This window comes from Desmodus rotundus, chromosome X, assembly GCF_022682495.2.
Source record: "Desmodus rotundus isolate HL8 chromosome X, HLdesRot8A.1, whole genome shotgun sequence".
NCBI lineage: Eukaryota > Metazoa > Chordata > Mammalia > Chiroptera > Phyllostomidae > Desmodus > Desmodus rotundus.
The window spans coordinates 72,840,777-72,864,394 of record NC_071400.1 but is presented as its reverse complement, the minus strand read 5'-3'; the positions used below and the strand labels follow the sequence as shown (position 1 = coordinate 72,864,394).

General features: G+C 43.2%; 1 protein-coding gene across 1 annotated transcript; it reads left to right on the top strand.

Annotated features, from left to right (window-relative positions):
- Nucleotides 1-281: 281 nt before the first annotated feature.
- NYX (nyctalopin) lies at nucleotides 282-22,776 on the top strand. The gene is made up of 2 exons (XM_045187582.2): nucleotides 282-328; nucleotides 19,467-22,776. The coding sequence occupies exons 1-2, from the start codon at nucleotides 307-309 to the stop codon at nucleotides 20,873-20,875; spliced, it is 1,431 nt and encodes a 476-aa protein (XP_045043517.2). The 5' UTR covers nucleotides 282-306; the 3' UTR covers nucleotides 20,876-22,776.
- Nucleotides 22,777-23,618: the final 842 nt, after the last annotated feature.

Sequence of the window (23,618 nt, the reverse complement as noted above, 5' to 3'; positions counted from 1 at the left end):
GGTTTTAGCCTGAGGAAGGGTTTCTAAACAGATCCAAGCTCTTAGTTTGCAGGGAGCTTTGGATTGGCTGTTGTTACTGGTTTTCCTTAGCCCAACACCAAGATCATGGAGAGAAATGAGTGTGAAGAAGAAGAGGGAGAAAGCAGGGCAGTCAAGGAGGAAGTGTGGAGGTGTGAGGAGGTGTCTTGAGTGTCCTGGTTCTCCAGGGACTACTCCTGGGCACCTGGTGACCTGTGCTCTTTCCCCTCAGGTAGGGATCCCACAGCTGGGTGGTTGTAAGCCATCAGGTTCGTGAGAGGTCACGGGATGCTGGTCCTGCTGCTGCCTGGTGAGTTTTGAGGCCCGCTCCTTCTGTCCCTCAGCAGTCAGTTACCAGTAGGCGCAGGGGTGGGGAAGCTCATAGAAGATGCATGCAAACCCAAGGAGCATGGTCCTTCAACTGGCTTCCATGATAGCTGTGCACCTGGACACCAGTTCACATTAGATTTCATTGAATGTGTGATTGTGGGGGAGGGGATGGAGAATGAGAGACAAACAGTAGGTAGTGGGGGTTTTTGTTCATTAAAAACAAGACTCCTGAGCCAAATATATGAAATAACTTTTTGGTGATTTGTTTATTCTAATTGCAAATATGAATTCACTGATGTAGTCACCAAAAACTACAGTGGCTTTCTGATCACATTATTTTAAGCTCACTTGAGTTAAAAAAAAATCCCTTAAAGAAACCATCTTCCTAAAGGAAGAAGAAAAAATGAAAACTATCATGTGGGAGCTGTGTGATTACGGATGTTGAAAATTTTTTCCAAGTTTTTGCCCTGTTGTTCCATGGGTTTTAATAGAACCAGAAGACTCATCACAATTTTTTTCTACACCTCTACAGCTCTAGGCGCTCAAATCTAAGATAGCCCAAGAAAAAATCCCTTGTTAAGTTCTGCAGGAAATAATTCTAAACAAAGAATCTGTTTTCTGACCCTAATATTTGAGATTATAACTACCCATGTAATAGCAGTGCTGGCAGAGAAAATTTTTACCAGATAATTCTAAAATGGTAATAGAATTTTCTTACTCTTTTTTGATTTTATTTATTTATTTTTAGAGAGGAGGAGGGAAAGAAACATCAATGTGTGGTTGCCTCTCATGCGCCCCCTACTGGGGACCTGGCCTGCAACCCAGGCATGTGCCCTCTCTAGAAATCAAACCAGCAACCCTTTGGTTTACAGGCTGGCACTCAATCCACTGAACCACACCAGCCAGGGTGAATTTTCTTACTCTTTATTCTACCTTTTCTAAAAGCAGAACTTGCTTGATTCAGAGTCAACAGGTACACACTGTACTTTCAATACACTCCAGGGAAATTATGAGAGATGATTGCATAGACTTTGTCCTTGAGAAACTTACACTCTTTTATGGGAGACGCAAGAAATAAATGAGAAAAAAATTGGAACAAGGCACAGGGAACATTATAATAAATAGGACATGACTGCCTACCTCGAGGAGCCTGCAAAGGACAGAGGTTGACATTTATATAATTACAAACAGCCAGATCCTTGCCATCCCCCCTACCTAGAAAGGATGTGAAGTGATTGACTCATTGGGACAGAATGTTTACTTCGAAGAGCCAATTTTATTTTAAATGTGCACCAAAAGCTCTCTGGTTCCTCACAGAACGTGGACAGTATTCACAGCCTGTGTGCTGAAAAACAGGAACTGTCCCTGCTGCAGGAAACCGAAATATATCTAGACTTCTTGTGACAAGTTGGAGAGCTTAGCGGTGACATCATTTGCTAACAATAGATGCATTTAAAATTAATAACCATCTCCACATCCCCTGGCACTTCATTTAAAACACACTCAGCAGCACAGACAATATTGCTTTGACTACAAGTCACAAGGATTACAGATGATATGTTCCCAAGCAGCAGGCAGAGATAAAGGTCTACCTCCTCAACTAGAGAAAAACAATTAAATGAGCCTGACGAAATGGATCAGAAGTGGCTCACAGCAGGGTAAATCTGGGGCAAAACGGAAGCAGACATTCTCTGGAAACAAGGAGCTCCTAGAAGGGCTGCAACTCTCATCCCTTTCCAATATGCTGTCCTGTTGGGAGGGGGCATCCTGCTTCTCACAGCATAATATCCCAGTTCTTTAACTTGCTTTACAGAGTCCTTCACTATCGGGTTGCTCTAAGCCAGGGGTGTCAAACTCATTTTCACCAGGGGCCACATCAGCCTCGCGGTTGCCTTCAAAGGCCCGAATGTAATTTTAGGACCGAATAAATGTAACTACTCCTTAACTAGGGGCAAGGAGCTTGGCGCTGCCGCCAGGTAGAAACAAGGTGCCAGGGCCGGATAAAACAAAGTGGAGGGCCAGATTTGGCCCGCGGGCCTTGGGTTTGCCACCTGTGCTCTAAACTGTGAGTCTTTAAAGAGAGCCAGGGTTTGTGTTTCATTCACCCTGTAGTTTCTAAATTCTAAGACATAGTAGGTACTTAATAAAGGTTTGTTTGTGGAATGGGTGAAGCCACCCAGATTAGAACTATTACAATATTGGATAAAGGTCTTGCATATATATTCCAGATGCAAGACCTTTATATGATATTGTAATAGTATATACATACACACCCATATATTTTACAATCCTTATAACTCAACAAGACAAATAACCCAATTTTTAAAACCAGGCAAACAAATTTGAATAGCTATTTCATCAAAACAGATATACAAATGGCTAATAAGCATATGAAAAGATGCTCAACATCATTAGGCATCAGATAAATGCAAATGTACACCACAATAAGATGCCACTTCACACCGACTAGGATGGCTAGAGTCAAAAGGACAGACAATAATAAGTGTTGGTGAGGATGTGGAGCAATTGGGATTCTCACACACTGCTGGTGGGGATGCAAGTAGGTCTGGCCACTTTGGAAAATAATTTGGCAGTTTCTTCTAAAGCAGGGGTGCCAAACTCATTTTCACCAGGGGCCACATCAGCCTCGCAGCTGCCTTCAAAGGAGTAGTTACATTTATACAGTCCTAAAATTATTTCAGCCCTTTGAAGGCAACTGCGAGGCTGATGTAGCCCCTGGTGAAAATGAGTTTGACACACCTGTGAATCTAAAGTTCTACAGCTATTTACCATTTGACCTAGCAATCCCACTCCTAGATAAGTGAGAAATGACAACACATGTCCACAGAAAGACTCGCACACCAGTCCTTACGTCAGCTTTAGTCACGATAGCTAAAAACTGGAAGCAACCCAAACGCCCATCAGCAGGTGACTGAATACACAAATTGAGGTACATTCATACAATCGAATGCTATTCAGCAATAAAAAGAAATGATTAACTGATATTCAGAGCAACATTGCTGAACCTCACAGACATAAGGTTGACTAAAATAACTACTTGGTTGCACTTATGTGAAGCTCTAGAACAGGCAAAACTAACTTATAGCTCAGAAAACAGGTTGTTGGTTGCCTGGAGTCAAGGATTGGGGAGGGGACCACTGTCAAAGGGGCTTGAGGAAACTTTCTGGGTGGTAGAAATGTTATAAATCATGATTACTGTGGTGGTTACATTGGTGAATACATTTGTTATACTTACTGAACTGTATACTTCAAATGGGCAGATTTTACTATCAACTTGATTTAAAAGGAAAAAGGAAAGCAGTAGGGAGAGCGCAGCTGCCCCCTGAGGAGAAAATAATTCCATTACTGAGAGTCAGGCACTGTGGAGTGTCCGGCAGTATGTGTGTGAGGTTCACTGACGTCACTGCATAGATCATGGCCTCCTTTTGACTGCTGTGCAGTATTCCCTCGTGTGGTTATACTCATGTGTTTATTCCTTCCCCTGTTGCTGAACATTTGTTTCCAGTTTGGGCCAATATGAAAATATACTCCTCAAGGCCTTTCTGGGGCCTTGTGCTCTATTCCTTAGATGGGACAGCTCTCTAGCTCAAGATCCACAGGGCCTGTGAGGGCCATCAGCAGACTACCCTTCTGGAGACAGACTGACTTTTCCATCCCCCATGATTCACGTTAGCCAGCGAAGCTAGAACATGAATCCATGGTCCTTTCTTTCCTGTCACAAAATGAATGTGTGAGAAGCAAGTTCTGGGGTCACCATGAGGTCAGAGGCCATGTGACGGTCTCCTCCACTGAATTTCTGTACCCTTTCCCCAGCCTGTTCTGTTTTGAAAATCCAGCACTGGGTCTTGGCCTGAGGAGCAATTGGGGTAGAGTTTGCTGAGAGTGGGAAGGGAATGACTTCTAGAGCCAAAGTGGCTGAAGAAATTTTGCTGAACCCAGAAAATTGACCATATTTTCTCTTGCTGTTTTGGTTTCATGCGGCACAAGTTCTTTGAAAACAATGAGAACGAAGAAACACTTCAAACTCAGTCTGTGGTTGGAAACTCCATGAGTAACTGTTTTAGCAAACCTCAAGGGGGAAAAGCACAGATTAGAAGAGCTAAGGGCCTCCAAAGGAGAAATTCCTCAGCTGGTCTGCATTGAGACATCAGTCTGTGGAGCATGTGAGCCCAGCCACCATGGCCTCCCTGCAGCCCAGGCGCTGGTCAGTACACCAACCACAGCACACACACAAGGACCTGTTTCTGCTGTTTGCCCAGATTCAGGAACACCTTGTAGTATTTCTTTTTTAAGTATATTTTATTGATTATGCTATTACAGCTGTCTTATTTTTTTCCTCCCTTTTCTTCCCCTCTGCCCTGTACCCCCCTCCCACCAGCATTCCCCCACCTTAGTTCATGTTCATGGGTCATACATATAAGTTCTTTGGCTTCTCCATTTCCCATATTATTCTTAACTTCCCTCTGTCTATTTTCTACCTACCATTTATGCTTTTTATTCCCTGTACCTTTTCCCCCATTCTCCTCCTCACCCTACCTGCTGATAACCCTCCATATGATCTCTATTTCTGTGATTCTGTTCCTGTTCTAGTTGTTTGCTTAGTTTGTTTTTGTTTTTGTTTTTTAGGTTCAGTTGTTGATAGTTGAGAGTTTGATGTCATTTTACTGTTCATAGTTTTGATCTTTTTTTTCTTAGATAAATCCCTTTAACATTTCATATAATAAGGGCTTGGTGATGATGAACTCCTTTAATTTTACCTTATCTGGGAAGCACTTTCTCTGCCCTTCCATTCTAAATGATAGCTTTGCTGGATAGAGTAATCTTGCATGTGGGTCCTTGCCTTTCATGACTTGGAATACTCCTTTCCAGCCCCTTCTTGCCTGTAACATTTCTTTTGAGAAATCAGCTGCTAGTCTTATGGGAAGTCTTTGGTAGGTAACTGTCTCCTTTTCTCTTGCTGCTTTTAAGAATCTTTCCCTACCTTTAGCCCTGGCTAGTGTGGCTCAGCAGATTGAGCACTGGCCTGCAAACCAAAGGGTCGCTGGTTCGATCCCTAGTCAGGGCACATGCCTGGGTTGCAGGCCAGGTCCCCAGCAGGGGGCGTGTGAGACGCAACCACACATTGGTATTTCTCTCCCTCTCTTTCTCCCTCCTTTTCCCTCTGTCTAAAAATAAATAAATAAAATCTTTAACAAAAAAAAAAAATAGATTCTCCCCTTATCTTTAATCTTGGGTAATGTAATTATGATATGCTTTGGTGTGTGCTTCCTTGGGTCCAACTTCTTTGGGACTCTCTGAGCTTCCTGGAACTCTACTTCCTTTGCCAGATTCGGGAAGTTCTTCTTCATTATTTTTCATTATTCAAATAAGTTTTCAATTTCTTGCTCTTTCTCTTATCCTTTTAGCAACCCTATGATTCGGATGTTAGAGTGTTAAAGTTGTCCTGGAGGTTCCTAAGCCTCTCCTCAATTTTTTGAATTCTTGTTTCTTCATTCTGTTCTGGTTGAATGTTTATTTCTTCCTTCTGCTCCAAATCGTTGATTTGAGTCCTGATTTCCTTCCCTTCACTGTTGGTTCCCTGCATATTTTTCTTTATTCCACTTTGCAAAGCCTTCACTTCTTCCTCTATTTTGCAACCATACTCAACCATTTTTGTGAGCATCCTGACTACCAGTGTTTTGAACTGTGCATCTGATAGGTTGGCTATCTCATCATCACTTAGTTGTGTTTTTGGAGCCTTGATCTGTTCTTTCATTTGGGCCATATTTCTTTGTCTCGGCGCACCTGTTATGTTGTAAGGGGCGGAGCGTTAGCTATTCAACAGGGCGGGGCAACCCATGTCTCTGCATTGTGGTGCTATACGGGAGGGAGGCATCTGAGAGGGAGCAATGCCGCTTGCTTGGCTCTCAGCCCGCTTTCAGTCACTTCCTCCACTACCCACAAGCAAATTGGGCCCTTCTGGTGCTGATTCCCGGGTGGGTGGGTTTGTGTATGTTCTAGTACCACATGGGTCTCTCCAACAAACTCTCACGTGAGGCTGGAAGTTTGAGGCTTTATTTCCCCATGCTGGAACTCTGCATTTCGCAGTCTGTCTCACTCCCCAGTGGTTCTTCCTGGTTTATCCACATGCAAATGTTGGACTGCCAGCCACTGCCTCGCCTGCCTGGTCCTCCAGCTGCAGCATTGACATGTGTCCTCTCCACCCCGGCTGCCCATCTCCGCCCCTCCTTCCCAGTCTGAATGAATGCTTCTTTAACTCCTTGGTTGTCAGAGTTCCATACAGTTCGATTTTCTGGTAGTTCTGGTTATTTTTTGTTTTTAAATTTGTTGTTGTTGTCCTTCTTTTGGTTGTGTGAGGAGGCAAAGTGTATCTACGTATACCTCCATATTGTCCAGAAGTCTATTTCTTTTTTAAAACATACTTTATTTATTTATTTTTAGAGAGAGGGGAAGGGAAGGAGAAAAACTTTGATGTGTTAGAGAAACATCCATTGGTTGCCTCTCACACACCCCCAAATGGGGACCTGGCCCACAACCCAGGCCTGTGCCCTGACTGGGAATCAAACCAGTGATCTTTCAGTTTGCAGCTTGACACTCAATCCACTGAACTACATGTGCCAGGGCAACGTTTATTTTATCGAAGTAAAATTCACAGAAGATAACCATTTTAAAGTGTGCAATTCAACAGCATTTAGTACATTGAAGAATGTTGTGCGACCATAACCCTTATCTAGTTCCAAGGCACTTTCATCACCCTGAAAGGAAACTCTGTACCTATTAAGCCGTCATGCCTCACTCTTCCCTAATCTACTAATCTATTTTCTGTCTCTATGCATTTGCCTCTTCTGGACATTTCATATAAAATGGAATCATGCAATATATGGCCTTGTATGTCTGGCTGCTTTCACATAGCATAATGCTTTTTAGGTTCATCCAGGTGGTAGCATGTGCCAGTACTTTGTTACTTTTTATGGCAGAATAATATTCCACTGTGTGGATGCACCACATTTTGTGTATGCATTCATCTGTAGATGGACATTTGTTGTTTCTATATTTGGGCTAATGTGAATAGTGCTGCTATAGACATTTGTATAGAAGTATTCGTTAGAACACTTGCTTTCAATTGCTTTGGGTACAAGCATCAGAGTGCTGGGGCATATGTTGATTCCATGTTACACCTTGTAACACTTTATACCACACAGATGAATCCCATTTTTATAAAGTTGGCCCACCAAGACCCTTGGTTTTTGATTTGCGCTGTATGTTGGAATCACCTGCATAGCTTTAACAGGACCAATGCCCGGTTCCACTGCTGAAGATTCTGATGTAACTGGTCAGGTCTATATCTTGGGCATTGTGAGTTTTGAGTTGATTAAAAGTTCCTCAGGTGGTCCTGGCCAGTGTGGCTCAGTTGGTAGAGTGTTGTCTGCAAAGCAACTGGTCACTGGTTCAATTCCCAGTCAGGGCTTATACCTGGGTTTTGGGTTTGATCCCCAGTCGGGGCATATGCAAGAGGCAACTGATCGGTATTTCCCTCTCATTTCGATGTTTGTCTCCCTCTGTTTCTCCCTCCTTTCCCCTCTCTCTAAAAATAAATAAAATATGTTTTAAAAAGTTGCTTAGGTGGTTCTCATGTGCAACTCACATAGAGAACTATTTTAGACTCCTCTTTGCAGTGTACTTGTAGTAATAACTTCAATATTCTTATACTTGGTATCTCGCTTTCTACATTGGGGCAGATTTCCACATGGTCCTTGAAGGACCAGTCCCTTGGTGAGATTTAATGCTGTGATAACAGTGGTTCATGGAGCCTATTCCTAGCTTTGCTCAATGCTTTCACAGCTGTTTCAAGCATTCCAACTCATCTGTTCTTCATAATTGTCCACCTGTTATAGATGAGGAAACTGAGATGCAGGAAGGTTGTCTGAGACGAAAAACAAAAACAGAAACGAAAGCAGTCTGAGAGAGCAGGGATGAAAGGCAGTGTCGTGGGAGTTTGTGAGAGAACTAGAGTGAGAGGCCACACCCTCAGGATGAGCGTTTCTAGACTGAATGCTCTGGAAAAAGCCCCACATGTGAATCCTGGAGCTATGACAGAGGCTGGCTGAGCTGTGGCCCGTCCTGCTGAGTTTCTCATCTTCCCCTCCATACCTCAGACTGGGAATAAAAGTACTGAACAGCCTTTTCAGATTTTCACATGGATCCTTTCCAAAAATACTGGTGTGAGAACAGGAATTGCTAAGAACTGCCAATGTTTGACCTTCTCTTGTCACAAACTGTGATCTTTATTTTAATTTGGTAAATGTTCTTCTGGCAAAGTATTCCCATGGAACTCAGCTCTGGACAGCAAGATTTGTTTTTGGAATGATCACTGCTGATTCCAGGAGAAGCCACTTTTCATTTGGATTTGGAAAAATTAGGGATAGCCTAAACAATTTGGCATTCACTTTTCTCTATTTCTTGGCAATGAATGGTAAAGAGCTTCCTTTCAGTTGAGGGACACTGCCTGGTCTTGAGTTTTAGTTTTTTCTTTCAAGGTAAAGAGTTCACAAGGTTCCTCAGGGGAAGGGGGAGGGGCCTGGAGGAGGAAATGGACGCTCTTACAGTGTTGGTAATGTCTCTCACTCCAGAGATTACTGCCTTACTTGGGATGCTGCTCAGGAATATAGTTGCAAACCATAGAACCCACTATAGGTCGTTCAGGCTGAGAAGGGGTTTATTTAGGCGTGTTAGTTGTTCCCAGGTTTCCTGGTTGGAGACCCACTGGCTGGAACAATGCCTAAACCAGGTAGTGGGGCAGTTGTGGCAAAGAACATGTGGCTACCACCACTGGCGACACCTGGCGGTTGGCAGAAATCATGCTGGATGCTGGGTGTCAGAAATTCCATCATGGCAGCCTGAAAGCCAGGTAGGTGCCTGTGCCACCATACTGGCCAGAAAATGGTTACTGCCTGACACCTACTTCTGAATCCAAGTCTCATTGGGTGTGTGTGAGCCACAAAGCTAGGTCTCATGCTTGGGCCCCAGCTGCAAGGGCAATTGGGAAACTTTCTGGTTTCAATCTGGAGGAGGCAGGATTTACAAGGTAGGAAATTCCCTAAGTGTAGAAAGAGTGCTTAAAAGGTACCGGGGAGCCAGAAACTGTGTCAAATGTCCACTACTATCAGACATGGTTTTGTCACAAGGAACAGAAATCTACTTGTCCACGCAGATGGTTTGAGTGGGTTTCTGAAATGAAAACAGGGAAATGTCACAGAAACAGCCATAGCAGGGCGTTACAGAGCTGGCTAGCAGCTTCCCACTCTCCCTGATCTCCAGCTTTGTCTTTCTCACATTGGTTCTAGTCTCTCGCCACACCGGCTTCCTCACCTTGTCCTTGTGTAACACGGGAGCCCCAAACCAGGGAGCTGCTTAAGTGTTGGTGATATTCTAGGAAAAAACACTTGGAGGAATAGCATTATGTGGACATGTCGTTTATTACTACTCACACTATAGAGGAGTGCACTGATGGCAGTGGGCTTGTGAGAGAGACCACACCTCCTCCAGTCTGAGGCTTGTTATATGGGGTCCCAGACAAAGGAGGCACATGTCCTACTGTTACAGAACAGACCGAGGGGGGTGGGGAGTGAATGATATACTATTACCAAAAGGACCCCCCTTTTTCTCCGGGGGTTCTGCCCCACCTACTAGGTTTGTTTTGCCCGCTGTCAGAGGAAAGACGTCTCTCAAAGCCAGACATTGGTGAAAAGGAAAGGAATTATTTATTTAAAAGGTATACAGACTTAGAGTAATGACTTAATGTCTTCATTAAAATACTAAAGTCCTTTAGAATACCCACAGATGCACACAGTCCTTCCTTCTCCCTCTGTCCAGTCTGGGGTACCGTATCTCAGGAAAAGAAGTAGAAGTCCGTGGCTCAGGCACTATCAACTGTGTTGCCACCACGATCTCCAGTTAATCCAGAGCCATGTGGCACCTTCTTATGGCCCACCAGCAAGAGTCCTTTCACCCCCTTTCTTCCAGCCAAAGTCTCTCCTGCTGCCTAAGCCACGTGGCAAAAGGGAGCACCCCAAAGCTGCGTGGTCCTCTCTGGTATGGCTGCCACGCCTGGTTTAAATCCCCGGGCCAGTCTTCCTCTGCAGCCCCATTTCCGACTCCTCCCACAATCAGTTATACTTGCCAGCTTCCCATATTCTTCCAGCTTTACTGGGCTGCCATAGTAAGTCTGGGCAGGTGTGGCCCCATGGTGTGGAGACAATCATCTCCAAGCTCTCAGGCAGGCCCTGTAACCAGGGGGAGTTGCTTCCCAGTTACATCCTGGGTCTAAGTCACTCCCATCCCCCTGGCTCAAAGCAAGGCCACAGCTATTTAACATATCTATGAAACCAGCTAAAGGTTATAGATATGTTAAATGACTGTTCTAGAGGTTAGCTGCACAGCTGTTGCTGTACAGAACAGCTCTCAATGGCCCTGCTCCGTGTGTCCCATCCCCCAGCTCAGACTGGTAGGGGTGAGGACATCGTATATATTTTTTTCTCTAATATTTCCTAAACACCCTGAGTTCTGGACCCCATTTCAAATCCCTATTTCCCCCCCTCCCCCGCTGCACCCTGTTACACTGTGTGTGAGTCTAAACTACATTACCTCTGTGTACGTGCAGAAAGCAAAGGTCAAGAAGCAGTTACAGGACCAGAAGCTGTTCCCAAAAGGAGATAGGAGGGAGTTACAATCCATTCCCAAAACAATACCCATTCCTTCTGGCCAGGGGGAGGGGAAGCGCCATGTCCATTGACCCCACACCTTGGTTGCTGCTTTCCTATAGTGTTGACCTGCACATGGCTTTGGTACAAATTCCAGCCCTGAAGCCATACAGCTTGGTTCTCACATGATTTCACTCTCTGTTCCATGTTTACAAGGAAGGAATGAATCTGACTCCGCTTGGGCCAAATGTTCACCCTCGGCTCAAATAGCTGTGGCTGGGGGGAGGTGGTAGAGACACGTGGAGCTCTGGGTGAGGTGTTTTTTTCTTAGAGGTGGTGGTTGGCAACAGCTGCTGCCAGACCATGGAAAAATGAGAGCCAGAAGGTCCCGCAAAGGTCAGGAAGTGCAGGACCTTCAGTTCACAGTCAAAGTGGAGCCTCAGAAAGGCTAGGTATACGGGGTGGGGAGTACTACAGTATACTGGAAAGACAAAAACAAAGGTTGGTGTTGATTAACCATCCTGAGCCTCAGTTTCCTCTTTCGTGAGAAGAGAAAACTCACCCCACTTTGCAGGATTGTCATGTTAAATGAAATAATGTATGTAGCAAAGTTAGCCCTGAGCAAACACTAATTAAAAGTTGGTTGCTATAAGAGCAAATGAAACCCATAAAATTTAATTTGAGTAGCATTATATAGCTCATATCACCCAGATAACATTCTGAAACCACATCCTGTAGACATTTGCTGTCCTTTGTGCTGGAGTCCATCTGTAGGCCTTGTTCTCTTGAGCTCCCAGTGCCACGGCCAGCAGCCTGTTCTAGGACCGCATAGAAATGCTTTTGCACAGTATGCATTCCTTTGTGTTAAGTTTCTTTGCTCAACATAACTTCTTTGTTGTTTGTTCCTTTTTGTTGCTGAGTAGTATTCTGATATATAAATAAATTGTAATTTGCTTCTGTACTATACTGTTGCATAATTTCCAGTTTTCATCTATCATGAATAAGCCACTATGAACATTCTTGTAAGTCTTTATGCAAACATTTCTTTTTCATTTCTCTTGGGTAAATACTTAGGAGTGGAATTGCTGAGTCATAGGGAAGGCATATGTTTAGATTTAATAGACACTGCCGAAGTTTTCCAAAGTTATTGAACTATTTTCCACTCCTACCACCGGTGTAAGAGAATCCAGTTTTCTATTCTCACCAATATTTGGAGTTGTCAGTCTTTCAAATTTTAGTTATTCTACTGGGTGTGTAGGGAAATCTCACTGTAGCTTTAAGTGCACTTCCCTAATGGCTAATGATGTTGAGCACCTTTCCATGTGCTTAATGGCTACTTAATATGTTCTTTTGCCAAGTGTTCAAGCCTTTTACCCATTTTTATTTAGTTCTCTTTCATTATTCATTTTAGATGTTTTTATATTCTGTACACAAGCCACATATAAAGTACTCCTTTCCTTAATGGTATTTTTTTTTTCTTAAACAGCTTTACTGAGCCCTGGCTGGCATGAACCTGGCATGGCTCAGTTGCTGGGGCATTGCCCTGAAAAGCAAAGGGTGGCAGGTTTGGTCCCCGGTCAGGTTGCCCCGGTGAGAAGCAACTGATTGATATTTCTCTCTTACATCAACATTTCTCTCCCTCTCTCCCTTCCTCCCTTCACCCCTCTCTCTCTAAAAAGAAAAAAGGTTAACTGAGGTATAATTTGGTATATAACAAACTGAACACGTTTAAAATGAACCCTCATGAAACCATCAGCACAATCAAGATAATAAACATATTCATCACTCCCAAGATTCATGCCGCTTTATAATCCCTCTCTCCTGCCCTACCCTACCTCCCCAACCCTCCCCAGGCAACCACCAACCTTTCTGTTACTATAGACTAATCTTCAGCTTCTAGAATTTTATGTAAATGAGTCATATAGTATGTACTTTTCTTCATCTGGTTTCTTTCACTCAGCACATTTGTCTTAAGCTTCATCCATTTTGAACATATCAATAGTTCATTCCTTTTTATCACTGAGTAGTATTCCATTGTATGGATAATCATAATTTGTTACCCATTCAACTCTTGATGGGTGTTTGTGTTGTTTCCAATTTGGGGTTATGATGAATAAAGCTGCTGTGAACATCGTGCCAAGTCTTTTGTGTGGACATATGCTTTTATTTCCCTAGGAGTAAATGGGTGGATCATAAGGTAGGTATATGTTTAACTTGTAAAGAAACTGCCACATTGTTTCTAAGAGGCTGTACCATTTTACATTCCCAACAGCAGTGCAGTAGGAAAGTCCTAGTTGTTCCATATGCTCTCCAACACTTGGTATGGTCAGTCTTTCTAATTTTAACAGGTGGCTATTTTAGTTCGCGTTTTCCTAACAATTAATGATGCTGGCCAACTTTTCATGTGTTTATTTAGTTTTTGTATATCTTTTTTGGTAAAGTGTTTCTTCAAACATTTTGCCTATTTATTAATTGGGTTGTCTATTATATTATTATAGAGTTGGTTTAAAATATTTATTAAATTAGAGGCCAACATAAACAAATCCACAAACAAATGTTGGAGAGGATGCGGAGAAAAGGGAACCCTAGTGCACTATTGGTGGGAATGCAGACTGGTGAGGCCACTGTGGAAAACAGTATGGAATTTCCTCAGAAAACTAAAAATGGAACTGTCCTTTGACCCAGCAATTCCGCTGCTGGGATTATACCCTAAGAAACCTGAAACACCAATCCAAAAGAACCTGTGCACCCCAATGTTCATAGCAGCACAATTTACAATAGCCAAGTACTGGAAGCAACCGAAGTGCCCATCAGCAAACGAGTGGATCCAAAAACTATGGTATATTTACACAATGGAATTCTACGCAGCAGAGAGAAAAAAGGAGCTTATACCCTTTGCAACAGCATGGATGGAACTGGAGAGCATTATGTTAAGTGAAATAAGCCAGACGGTGAGGGACAAATACCATATGATCTCACCTTTAACTGGAACATAATCAATAGAAGAAAAAGGAAACAAAATATAATCAGAGACATTGAAGTTAAGAACAATCTAACAATGGGCAGGGGGGAGTGGGGAGGGGACAGTGAGGAGAGGGGATTACAGGAACTACTATAAAGGATACATGGACCAAATCAAGGGGGAGGGTGGAGGTGGGGGAGGGAGGGGGGTTCGGCTGGAGTGGGGTGGAGGGAGGGGGAGAAAAGGCACACAACTGTAATTGAATAACAATAAAAAATTTTAAAAAAGCTTAAAAAATATTTATTAAATTATAGAATTGGTTTTAAATATTTATTGGCTTTAAAATATTCATTAATATTTATTAAAATACTTATTAAATTTATTGGGGTAACTATGGTTAATTAGATTATATGAGTTTCAAGTGTACAATTCTGTAACGTCATCTGTATATTGCATTGTGTTGTGTGCTCACCACCCAAAGTCAAGTTTCCTTCTGTCACCATCATTATTGCTCGAGTTCTTTTTATACACACACACACACACACACAATCCTACACGTTTATGTTTTTTAAGTATATTTTATTGATTATGCTATTATAGTTGTCCCATTTTTTTTCCCCTTTATTTCTCTCCACCCTGCACCCCCCTCCCACATCATTCCCCCAACTTACTTCCTGTCTATGGGTCATACATATAAGTTCTTTAGCTTCTCCATTTCCCATACTGTTCCTAACCTCCCCTTGTCTATTTTGTGCTTACCATTCATGCTTCTTATTCCTTGTACCTTTTCCCCCATCCTTCCCCCTCCCCCTCCCCACTGATAACCCTCCCTGTGATCTCCATTTCTGTGATTCTGTTCCTGTTTACCTGTGTGGTTTACCTTGAGTTACTTTTATACTGCTTCATGAATAATGTAAGATCCTTATAACAGTACAGTTCAGTTTACGTCCCTTCTCATACTTTATGTTATTATTGTCATATTTTTCATTTACATATATTATAAACTCCACAATACATTATTAATTTTGCTTTAAACAGTAAGTTATCTATTAAGCAATTAAGGGGATAAGACTAGTCTTTTTTATTTAGTGACATATTTGCCATTTCCATTGCTCTTCATTCCTTCCTACAGATCTGATTTTCATCTAGTGTCATTTTCTTTCAGGGTAAAGAATGTCTTAACTTCTGGTACAGGAGATCTGCTGGAGATGAATTTTCTTAAATTTTGTGAACCTGAAAGTATTTCTATTTTACTTCACTTGTGAAGATATTTTCATTGGCTATAAAATTCTAAGTTTTGCTTTTCTTTCAGCACTTTAAAAGATATACCAGTAATTCTATTTTCTTATGGCCTCTGTTGTTTCTGAATAAGTAGTCAGCCATCATTTTTATTGTTGTTTACTCTATGTAATGTGTCTTTTTTCTTTGGATGCTTCAAAAACTTTTCTCTTTATGTGGTTTTCAGTAGTTTGACTATGATGTGCCTAGGGTGTGTGTGTGTGTGTGATATTAGTTTGGGTTTGCTGAGCTTGTTTTAAATTACATTTTAGAAATTGCCTTCAATTATTTTTCTGCCGTGTTCTCTCTCTTCTCTCCTATGGGACTCCAAATACATTCATGTAAATATAATTGCTTGATGTTATCCCACCGGTCATTAAAGCCCTGATCACATTTTTCCCAATCTGTTTTCTCTCCGTGCCTCATTTTTGGTAATTTCTATTGCCCTCCTTTCAAGTTCATTAACCTTTTCTTCTGCTGTATCTAATCTGCTGGGGTTTTTTTTATTCAATGATTTAAAAAAAAACATTTCAGATATTCTATTATTTCAGTGCTAAGAACTGGATTAATTTTTAGAGTTTCCATACCTCTTCTAAAATGCAAATTCTCATGTCTTCACCCATTATATGTATTTTTCGTATAAATTCCTTAATATATTTATAATAAATCCTTTTTTGGTAATTTCAACATCTGGGCTGTCTCTGGGTTTGCTCTGGTTAACTATTTTTTCCCCTTTTGATAAGTGTCATGTCTTCCTGCTGCACATACCTAGTGTTGTTTGACTGTGTACTGGATACCATAGGTGGTAGTTATTGAAACTCTAGATTCTCTTCTCTTCCTTTGAAGAGTATTGAGTTTTGTTCTGGCATTTAGTTAAATTACTGGCAAATCATTTTGATGCTAAGAGGCTTGGTTTTAGGCTTTGTTACGATAGGCCTAATTTAGTTTTACCCTTTGTCCTGGGAAAAGGTCTTTACTCCAAAGGTGTGACCCTCTCAGATTTCAATGGAAAGCTCCAGGTATTTGTACAAGCTCTTTTAACTGTGTGGGCCTTGAGCTCTTAAATCTGTCTCCCGTTACTAGGAAATTACTGAAATCTCTGTTTAGCTCTTTTAGCCTTCAGTTCTTGGCTCCTTGGAGTCACCCCACACATATGATATGCACTTTAGGACTCGTCTTTTCCATGTTATCCCTCCTCAATTTCCAGCCATTGCAACAGCTGACTACTCTGACCTTTAAACTTGTCAGTCCAATAGGACTTGCTTTCTGTTTGAGCTCTATTCCCTGTGTGCAGTGTGGACTTGAAAATGCCAAGAGGAAACACTAGTTAAATGTGGCTCTCACCTAGTTTGCTTCTGTTCTTTCAAGGGTTGGATCTGCTGTGATTGCCTGTTTAGGTTGCTTTCCAGTGCCTGCAAAATTAAAAAAAAAATATTTCCCCCCATAGTTTACACTAGCTCTTGGCAGGAATATTAGTCCAATACAAGCTACTTGGTCGTTTATTGCAAGCAGAACTCACCCAAATATGTTATTATTTTTTAAAAATTTGTTTTAGTGTCCTCTTCTCTGGGTTATTAGGCAGGTAGTTAGTCTTCATATCAGGAAGCCAATACTGGAGTTTGGTTGTCTGTTCTGAGAATTTACTTGATTTTACTAAATAGCCCTGACGGGTGTGGTTCAGTTGGTTGGATGTCGTTCCGCGAAGCAAAATGTTGCCAGTTTGATTCTCCATCAGGGCGCGTGCCTGGGTTGCAGGTTCTGTCCCTGGCTGAGGTGTGTGCAGGAGGCAACCAATGATGTTTCTTTCTTGCACTGATATTTCTCTCCCTCCCCCCCCAAAATAAATAAATAAATAAATAAATAAAATCTTAAATAAATTTCACTAAATAATCCAGTAAATTAGTTATTTGTAATGGCTATCAAAGTTTCAGAGGCTGAAAACAAGTCTCTAATAGTGACAACATCTTGAGTGTTTAAAGATTAAAATAAACTTTAATTTACTTTCTGAAATAGGCATTACATTGACATGGTTCAAGCTTTAAAATGTAAAAAGGATATACGATAAAAAACTTCACTCCTCTTGCATGTTTAAAAAAATTGGCAGCTACATTTTTGATCTCTTACATTATACAAGCAAATTGGTTTTATCCTGTATGTCATAATCCCTCGAATTCCTTGACAAAGAGGTTTTTTTTTTTTTTTTTTTAATAAATGACATCCTCTGTCAGGAATCATTAGAGAGGAAGGCATCAATTCCATTTAATTCTGTAAACATCTACTGAGCCATACAGTGTGCGTGGAACAATGTTAGCTATTGTGGAGCAGAAACATGAGTCATATGGTTGAGAGTGCACTTCTGTTAATTAGAAAGGAGAAGAGTAGAATTTAAGGACTATTTGTAAAGAAATCTGATGCGTTCTACTTGACCCAGTTGGAAGAGCTGATAGAAAAACTTTCCACATATGTCCAGCTGAGACCTGGACTTAAGGTTATATTCTTGGCCGTGTCTCTCAAACTGGTATTTCTCCAGGTCAGCAGCTGCCCGGCTTATCGCCAAGCTCAGTACCGGGTCCAAGAACCTTGCTGTAAACTTGGTGTCTAGTTCACAGTTCTTAGGGACAGGGAAAAGCTAAGTCAAGCCTCTGCAGCAAAAATACTGAAATAACTACAATTTACAACTGAAGGGTTGCTCAAAGGGCTGAGTGTTCTCCCTGCCTTGTCTGAAAGGGCTGAATTCCCTTCTCAGCAGCTGAAAAAACATGGAGTGTGCACAACCGATGTACTGAAAAGACACTGGAAGTTCACCAAACATACAGAGTCGGCAGCAAGCACAGTCTGCACATTCCTGTGTGGCTACACCTTCAGATTCCCAAAGGGCTTGGATAGGCAAGGCAGGGTCATGTTGTCACCATGACAGGGGAACGGAACGGTAGGCCAGTAGAGATAGCTGGGAATTCGGGAGTACTGCTGAGGAGGTTCAGGCCACATGCACTCTTCCTGTGACCTGCACCTGCCCAGAAAATAAAACTTGTGCATGTTTCAGGTTGCTTTTTCCATTGGAACTCAAGATGGGGCTTGGGACCTCTGGCTTCCACAGGGAAGCAGGCCATGCCATTTTGCTTAGCTGCAGGTGGCAAGCCTACTTGGAGGGCTTTTAAAGTCTTTATCTGAACCTCTATTCAAATGATCAGAAAAAAAATTAATTTATAAGCACCTTTTCCCCCCCATGATGATGTGGAAAAGTAGAGAGCACGGGCTGGTGAATGGAAATTAACTGCACAGTATCCACAGTCATTCTTTTGAGATGTGAAAGAAGGTCATTGATGGTTTATTTAGTATGTTGTCTTTATGGCTTAATTTTAGTGACTGTTAAAGCAAAAAAAAAAAAAAGATTGATAAGCTTTTGTTTCATTTCCAACCTCCTGTTCTCTAATTCTCCCTTCTTTATGAGGCTTAATTTACTCAATGGGGGTTTTCAGGAATTGAATTCTTGTGGTGGGAGGGACTATTACAGCACCACCCATAGAAATATATTGCAAGCCACATATATTTATATTTCCAAGTAGCCTCACTAAAAAGGTAAAAAGAAACAGTTGACATTAATTTTAATATTTTAGTTAACCAACTATATCTAAAATATCATTTTAACATGTAAGCAATATAAAAAATGGATGAGATATTTTACCTTTTCTTGGTACCAAGTCTTTAAGATATGGCCTATATTTTTTACTTACAGCGCATCTCAGTTTGGGCTAGCCACACTGCAAGTGCTTGAGAGCTGCACGTGGCTAGATTGGGCCACAGTGATGCCTTTGAGGACCCCTACACATTCAGACAACACACCCTCTAGGTCAAATTCTAGGGGAGCAGAAATGATGATATAGGCAGGAGAGGGGTTAGAATGGGGTCAGATGCTGGGATTCCAGCCGCGTTTTGCTGATTAAGATAACTGGGACGCAAGGGTGTGGGGAATCCTGTGTAAGGTCTAGGGAGCCGAAAGAGACCATTTGGAAGATGCCGCTATGCAGAAGGTATGAGAACTTGGTGGAGGGCAGCATCCTGCCATGAGGACAGGTAGGATTTTACCTTCAGTGACCCTGTGGTTGATGGTGGCTCCTTGTTTTGTCTTTTCTCCCCCTTCCTAAACCCTGCCCAAGTGGTGGTCCTCAGCCTGCCCAGCACCTGGGCCGAGAAGGCCTGCAAGAGCACCTGCCCGGAGGCCTGCTTCTGCAGCAGCTTGGAGCGCGGCTGCTTGGTGCGCTGCGACCGCGCTGGCCTCGTGCGGGTGCCGGCCGAGTTCCCGTGCGAGGCGGCCTCTATTGACCTGGACCGGAACAGCCTGCGCTTCCTGGGCGAGCGGGCCTTTGGCACGCTGCCGTCGCTGCGCCGCTTGTCGCTACGCCACAACAATCTGTCCTTCATCACGCCCGGCGCCTTCAAGGGCCTGCCGCGCCTGGCAGAGTTGCGCCTGGCACACAACGGCGAACTACGCTACCTGCATGCGCGCACCTTCACCGCGCTGGGCCTCCTGCGCCGCCTGGACCTGACAGCCTGCCGCCTCTTTAGCATCCCCGAGCGCCTCCTGGCTGAGCTTCCTGCCTTGCGTGAGCTCACCGCCTTCGACAACTTGTTCCGCCGTGTGCCGGGCGCGCTGCGTGGCCTGGCCAACCTGACGCACGCACACCTGGAGCGCAGTCGCATCGAAGCAGTGGCCACCAGTTCCCTGCAGGGCCTGAGGCGCTTGCGCTCCCTTAGCCTGCAGGCCAACCGAGTCCGCACGGTGCACGCCGGTGCCTTCCACGACTGCGGTGCCCTGGAGTACCTACTGCTCAACGACAACTTGCTAGCCGAGCTGCCTGCTGATGCCTTCCGTGGCCTGCGCCGCCTGCACACACTCAACCTGGGTGGAAACTCCCTGGGCTACGTGGCGCGCACATGGTTTGCCAACCTGGCTGAGCTCGAGCTGCTCTACCTGGATCGCAACAGCATCGCCTTCGTGGAGGAGGGTGCCTTCCAGAACCTCTCAGGCCTCCTCGCTCTGCACCTGAATGGCAACCACCTCACCATGCTCACCTGGGCTGCCTTCCAGCCTGGCTTCTTTCTGGGCCGCCTCTTTCTTTTCCGCAACCCGTGGCGCTGTGACTGCAGCCTGGAGTGGCTGCGAGACTGGATGGAGAGTTCTGGGCATGTCACCGATGTGCCTTGTGCCTCTCCGGGCTCCGTGGCCGGCCTGGACCTCAGTCAGGTGGCCTTTGGGCACTTCTCTGATGGCCTCTGTGTGGATCCTGAGGATCTGAACCTCACTGCGTCCAGCCCAGGCCCATCTTCAGAGCCAGTGGCTACTACTGTGAGCAGGTTCAGCAGTCTTCTGTCCAAGCTGCTGGCTCCGATGGCCCCAGTGGAGGAGTTGACTAACACCACCAAGGGGCCAGTCAATGCCTCGCTGTCTGATATCCTTCCCTCGGTTGGGGTGGGAAGCTCAGGCCACAATACCTTATTTCTCTTTGGCTCTAGTCTCCTGCTCAGCGTGGCCCAGCACGTGGTGTTTATGCTACAGACATGCTGACCTTGCCACACTGGGGTGGTACAGACTGCCTTGGCCAGTGCGGGATAATATACTTAGGTAATTGGGCTTGAAGGTGTTTATGGTCGGGGAAGAGGGGAGCAGGATGGGAACAGGTGGTGAAATTCCAGCGGAAGGTGAAAGGAACAGTTTGCCTCCAGAGACGGCCCTAGGAAGAGGACAATCCGGAGAAATGTCATGCAGGGGTGGGGGTGGGGTATGGATGTCTGCTTAGGTCACGTGGGCATCAATTGGAAAAGAGAAGCAAGAATGGACATGGACCCTCCTACCAGAAGGCTAGGAATCGGAAGCTCCTAGGGCCTCAGGACTCCACCCCCATCCCTCCTCCCAATCCCCCCGCCCCAAGCCATCTCCCAGGAAACAGGGACTGCAATGTATGAATTAGAGTTAGTCTATTGGCTAAGGATTAAGAACTGTGCTAATTCTCCTGATGGGGCAACTCATTAGACCCACAATCCTCTTCTCCCTGGGCCTGAGGACACTTAAGGTCCAGGAAAATGGACAGGACAGAAGAGAAGGGGGATGGGAGAGGGACTTAGACCTCAGGGTGGTGGCAGTTCCTGGAGTCTGAGATATGTTAGGGGGTCGTTAAAACAAAGATCCATTTCATTTACTCCACAATTATTCCCAGAGGTGACTTTAGGCGGAAAGGAACTTTAGGGAAGGGTGGGGAAAAAAAGAGGGGGAAATATCTGTGGACAAATAAATTTGTAAAATCCTAAGATTAAAAAAAGTTAACAAGTTTTTCTACTGCGGGACTTTTCAGTCTTTCAATATGCAAACATGCACTGTGAATCTCTGGAGAGGCCACAAAATCTTTTCTTAGTGTTTTGTGTGAAGAGTGTCCAGAAGACACAGAAATGCTATGTTAGCAGGACAGGGAGTCTCCAGCTCCCCGGATGGTCCTATTAGCTGTGGATATTAGTATGGGCCGCACACATTGGGGCTGACTAACTGCCAAGAGGAAAGGAGGCAGCAAGTAGCTGGGGAGGGAGGCTGAGATATTTCCCAGGGAAGGAGTTGGCCAACTGTCAGAGCGAAGACTGTATGTCAGCTAAACACTTGTTCAAGCTGTTCTCCATACACGGTAGTGATGACTGCAATTGTCACCATTCTGGAAATCCCTAATCTTAGTGTCCTGAATTCCTCTCTCTGTGTTTGAAGAGGTGGGTTTTCTTCGTTCTCTTTCTTTTTTTAACTTTAAAGAAGTTTTTGCTAAGATATCACCCAGGTAAATGAGAAGATATCGATATTTTACAAAGGGAAGCACCTATTACGAATTTTTATATTTACACAACAAATGGATGCTCAAAACTGCATAGACAATTGTGAATATACCCTACTAAAGTATGTATGTGCATGTACACATTTGTATATATTTTTGAGTTCTGTAAATATGCTAGCCCAAGGAACAGGAAGTGTAATAAGAATTGCATAAAGGAACTCAAGGTGCATTTCTTTCACCCAACTTTTCCTTAAGAAAACTTTAAAAAATTACTAGAGATGTGACTTCTGTGTACTCCCTAACTTCATTTTTATGCCAGTGGAAAATATATTTCCTACTGTTGTTATGAAAGGTGTTGGGTTTTCAAAGCCCACCCAGATTCAAGGTGCATCGAGTTGTCAGTTCTTCCTGGTGACAGTACTTCTTGTGTGTCTCTAGGTAATGTTATGTATTAGAAATGTGGCAGAAAGGACCACTGAGAGCAGGTGTGTTCAAATAGGTTGTGACCATTAGTGGTCATTAACTCAATATAATGAGCCCTAACCAGCCTTTACAAAAACAAGATAGAATGCAAACGTCATAGAGCATCACCTGTAATATTATAGGAGTACACATGGTTTTGTGAAACTTTTCATTTAATTTGTATGCGTTTGTTCAGATTATATATGTATGTGTCTGGATTGCTTAATACAATCTATGTTTTATTGTGGGTTAGCATTAAAAATGTTTGGAAGTCACTAATCTGGAACATGCATGATTTTGAAAAAACTTTTTATTTTGAAAAATCTCTAAGCTACAGAAAAGTTTCCAGAAGAGTAGAGTAAACACTTTGGTGGTTCACATAGGTTTTCCAGTTGTTAACATTTTCCTATTAATATTTGCTTTTTCTCAGTCTCCCTATCACTATTATTTCTTACTAACAGTCTGAGTTTGTTGCAAACATCACTACCTTTCACCCCTAAATACTTCACGATATATTTCCTGAGAACAAGGTCATTCTCTTAGCCACAATACCGTTATTTCAAAATCAGGAACTTTCTCATCAATATGATACTATTATTTAAACCATACTCTATATGGAAACTTCAACAGTATTCTAAATGATCTTTTACGCAATCATTCTTTTTCCCGTGGGTGGAAAAATGAGGCTTGTGTTCATTTGATCACAGTACTTCAAAATTCTAAATCTCTCAATTGATTTTTATGTTTCAAAATGAATTCATGCTCCAAATGTCTTACTTTTCAAATGTGAGACCCAAATGAGGTCAGAAATGTTTGTTCAAACTGTGTGCTGTGGCCATGGTAACTGAGTGAGAATCATGAGAATTGTGGAGACCAGATCTCTTGGTAACCATGGAAGCCCACGGCAGACATGCAGCCAGAGTTACTGAGGAACAGGATGCCACCTTGGGAGGAATGTTCTTCCTTTCATTTGGAGCCAGTTCCTGAGAACCAGCCTCAAAATGCTGCTCCAGTTCTGCCTGGTGGTTAGATGGCCAG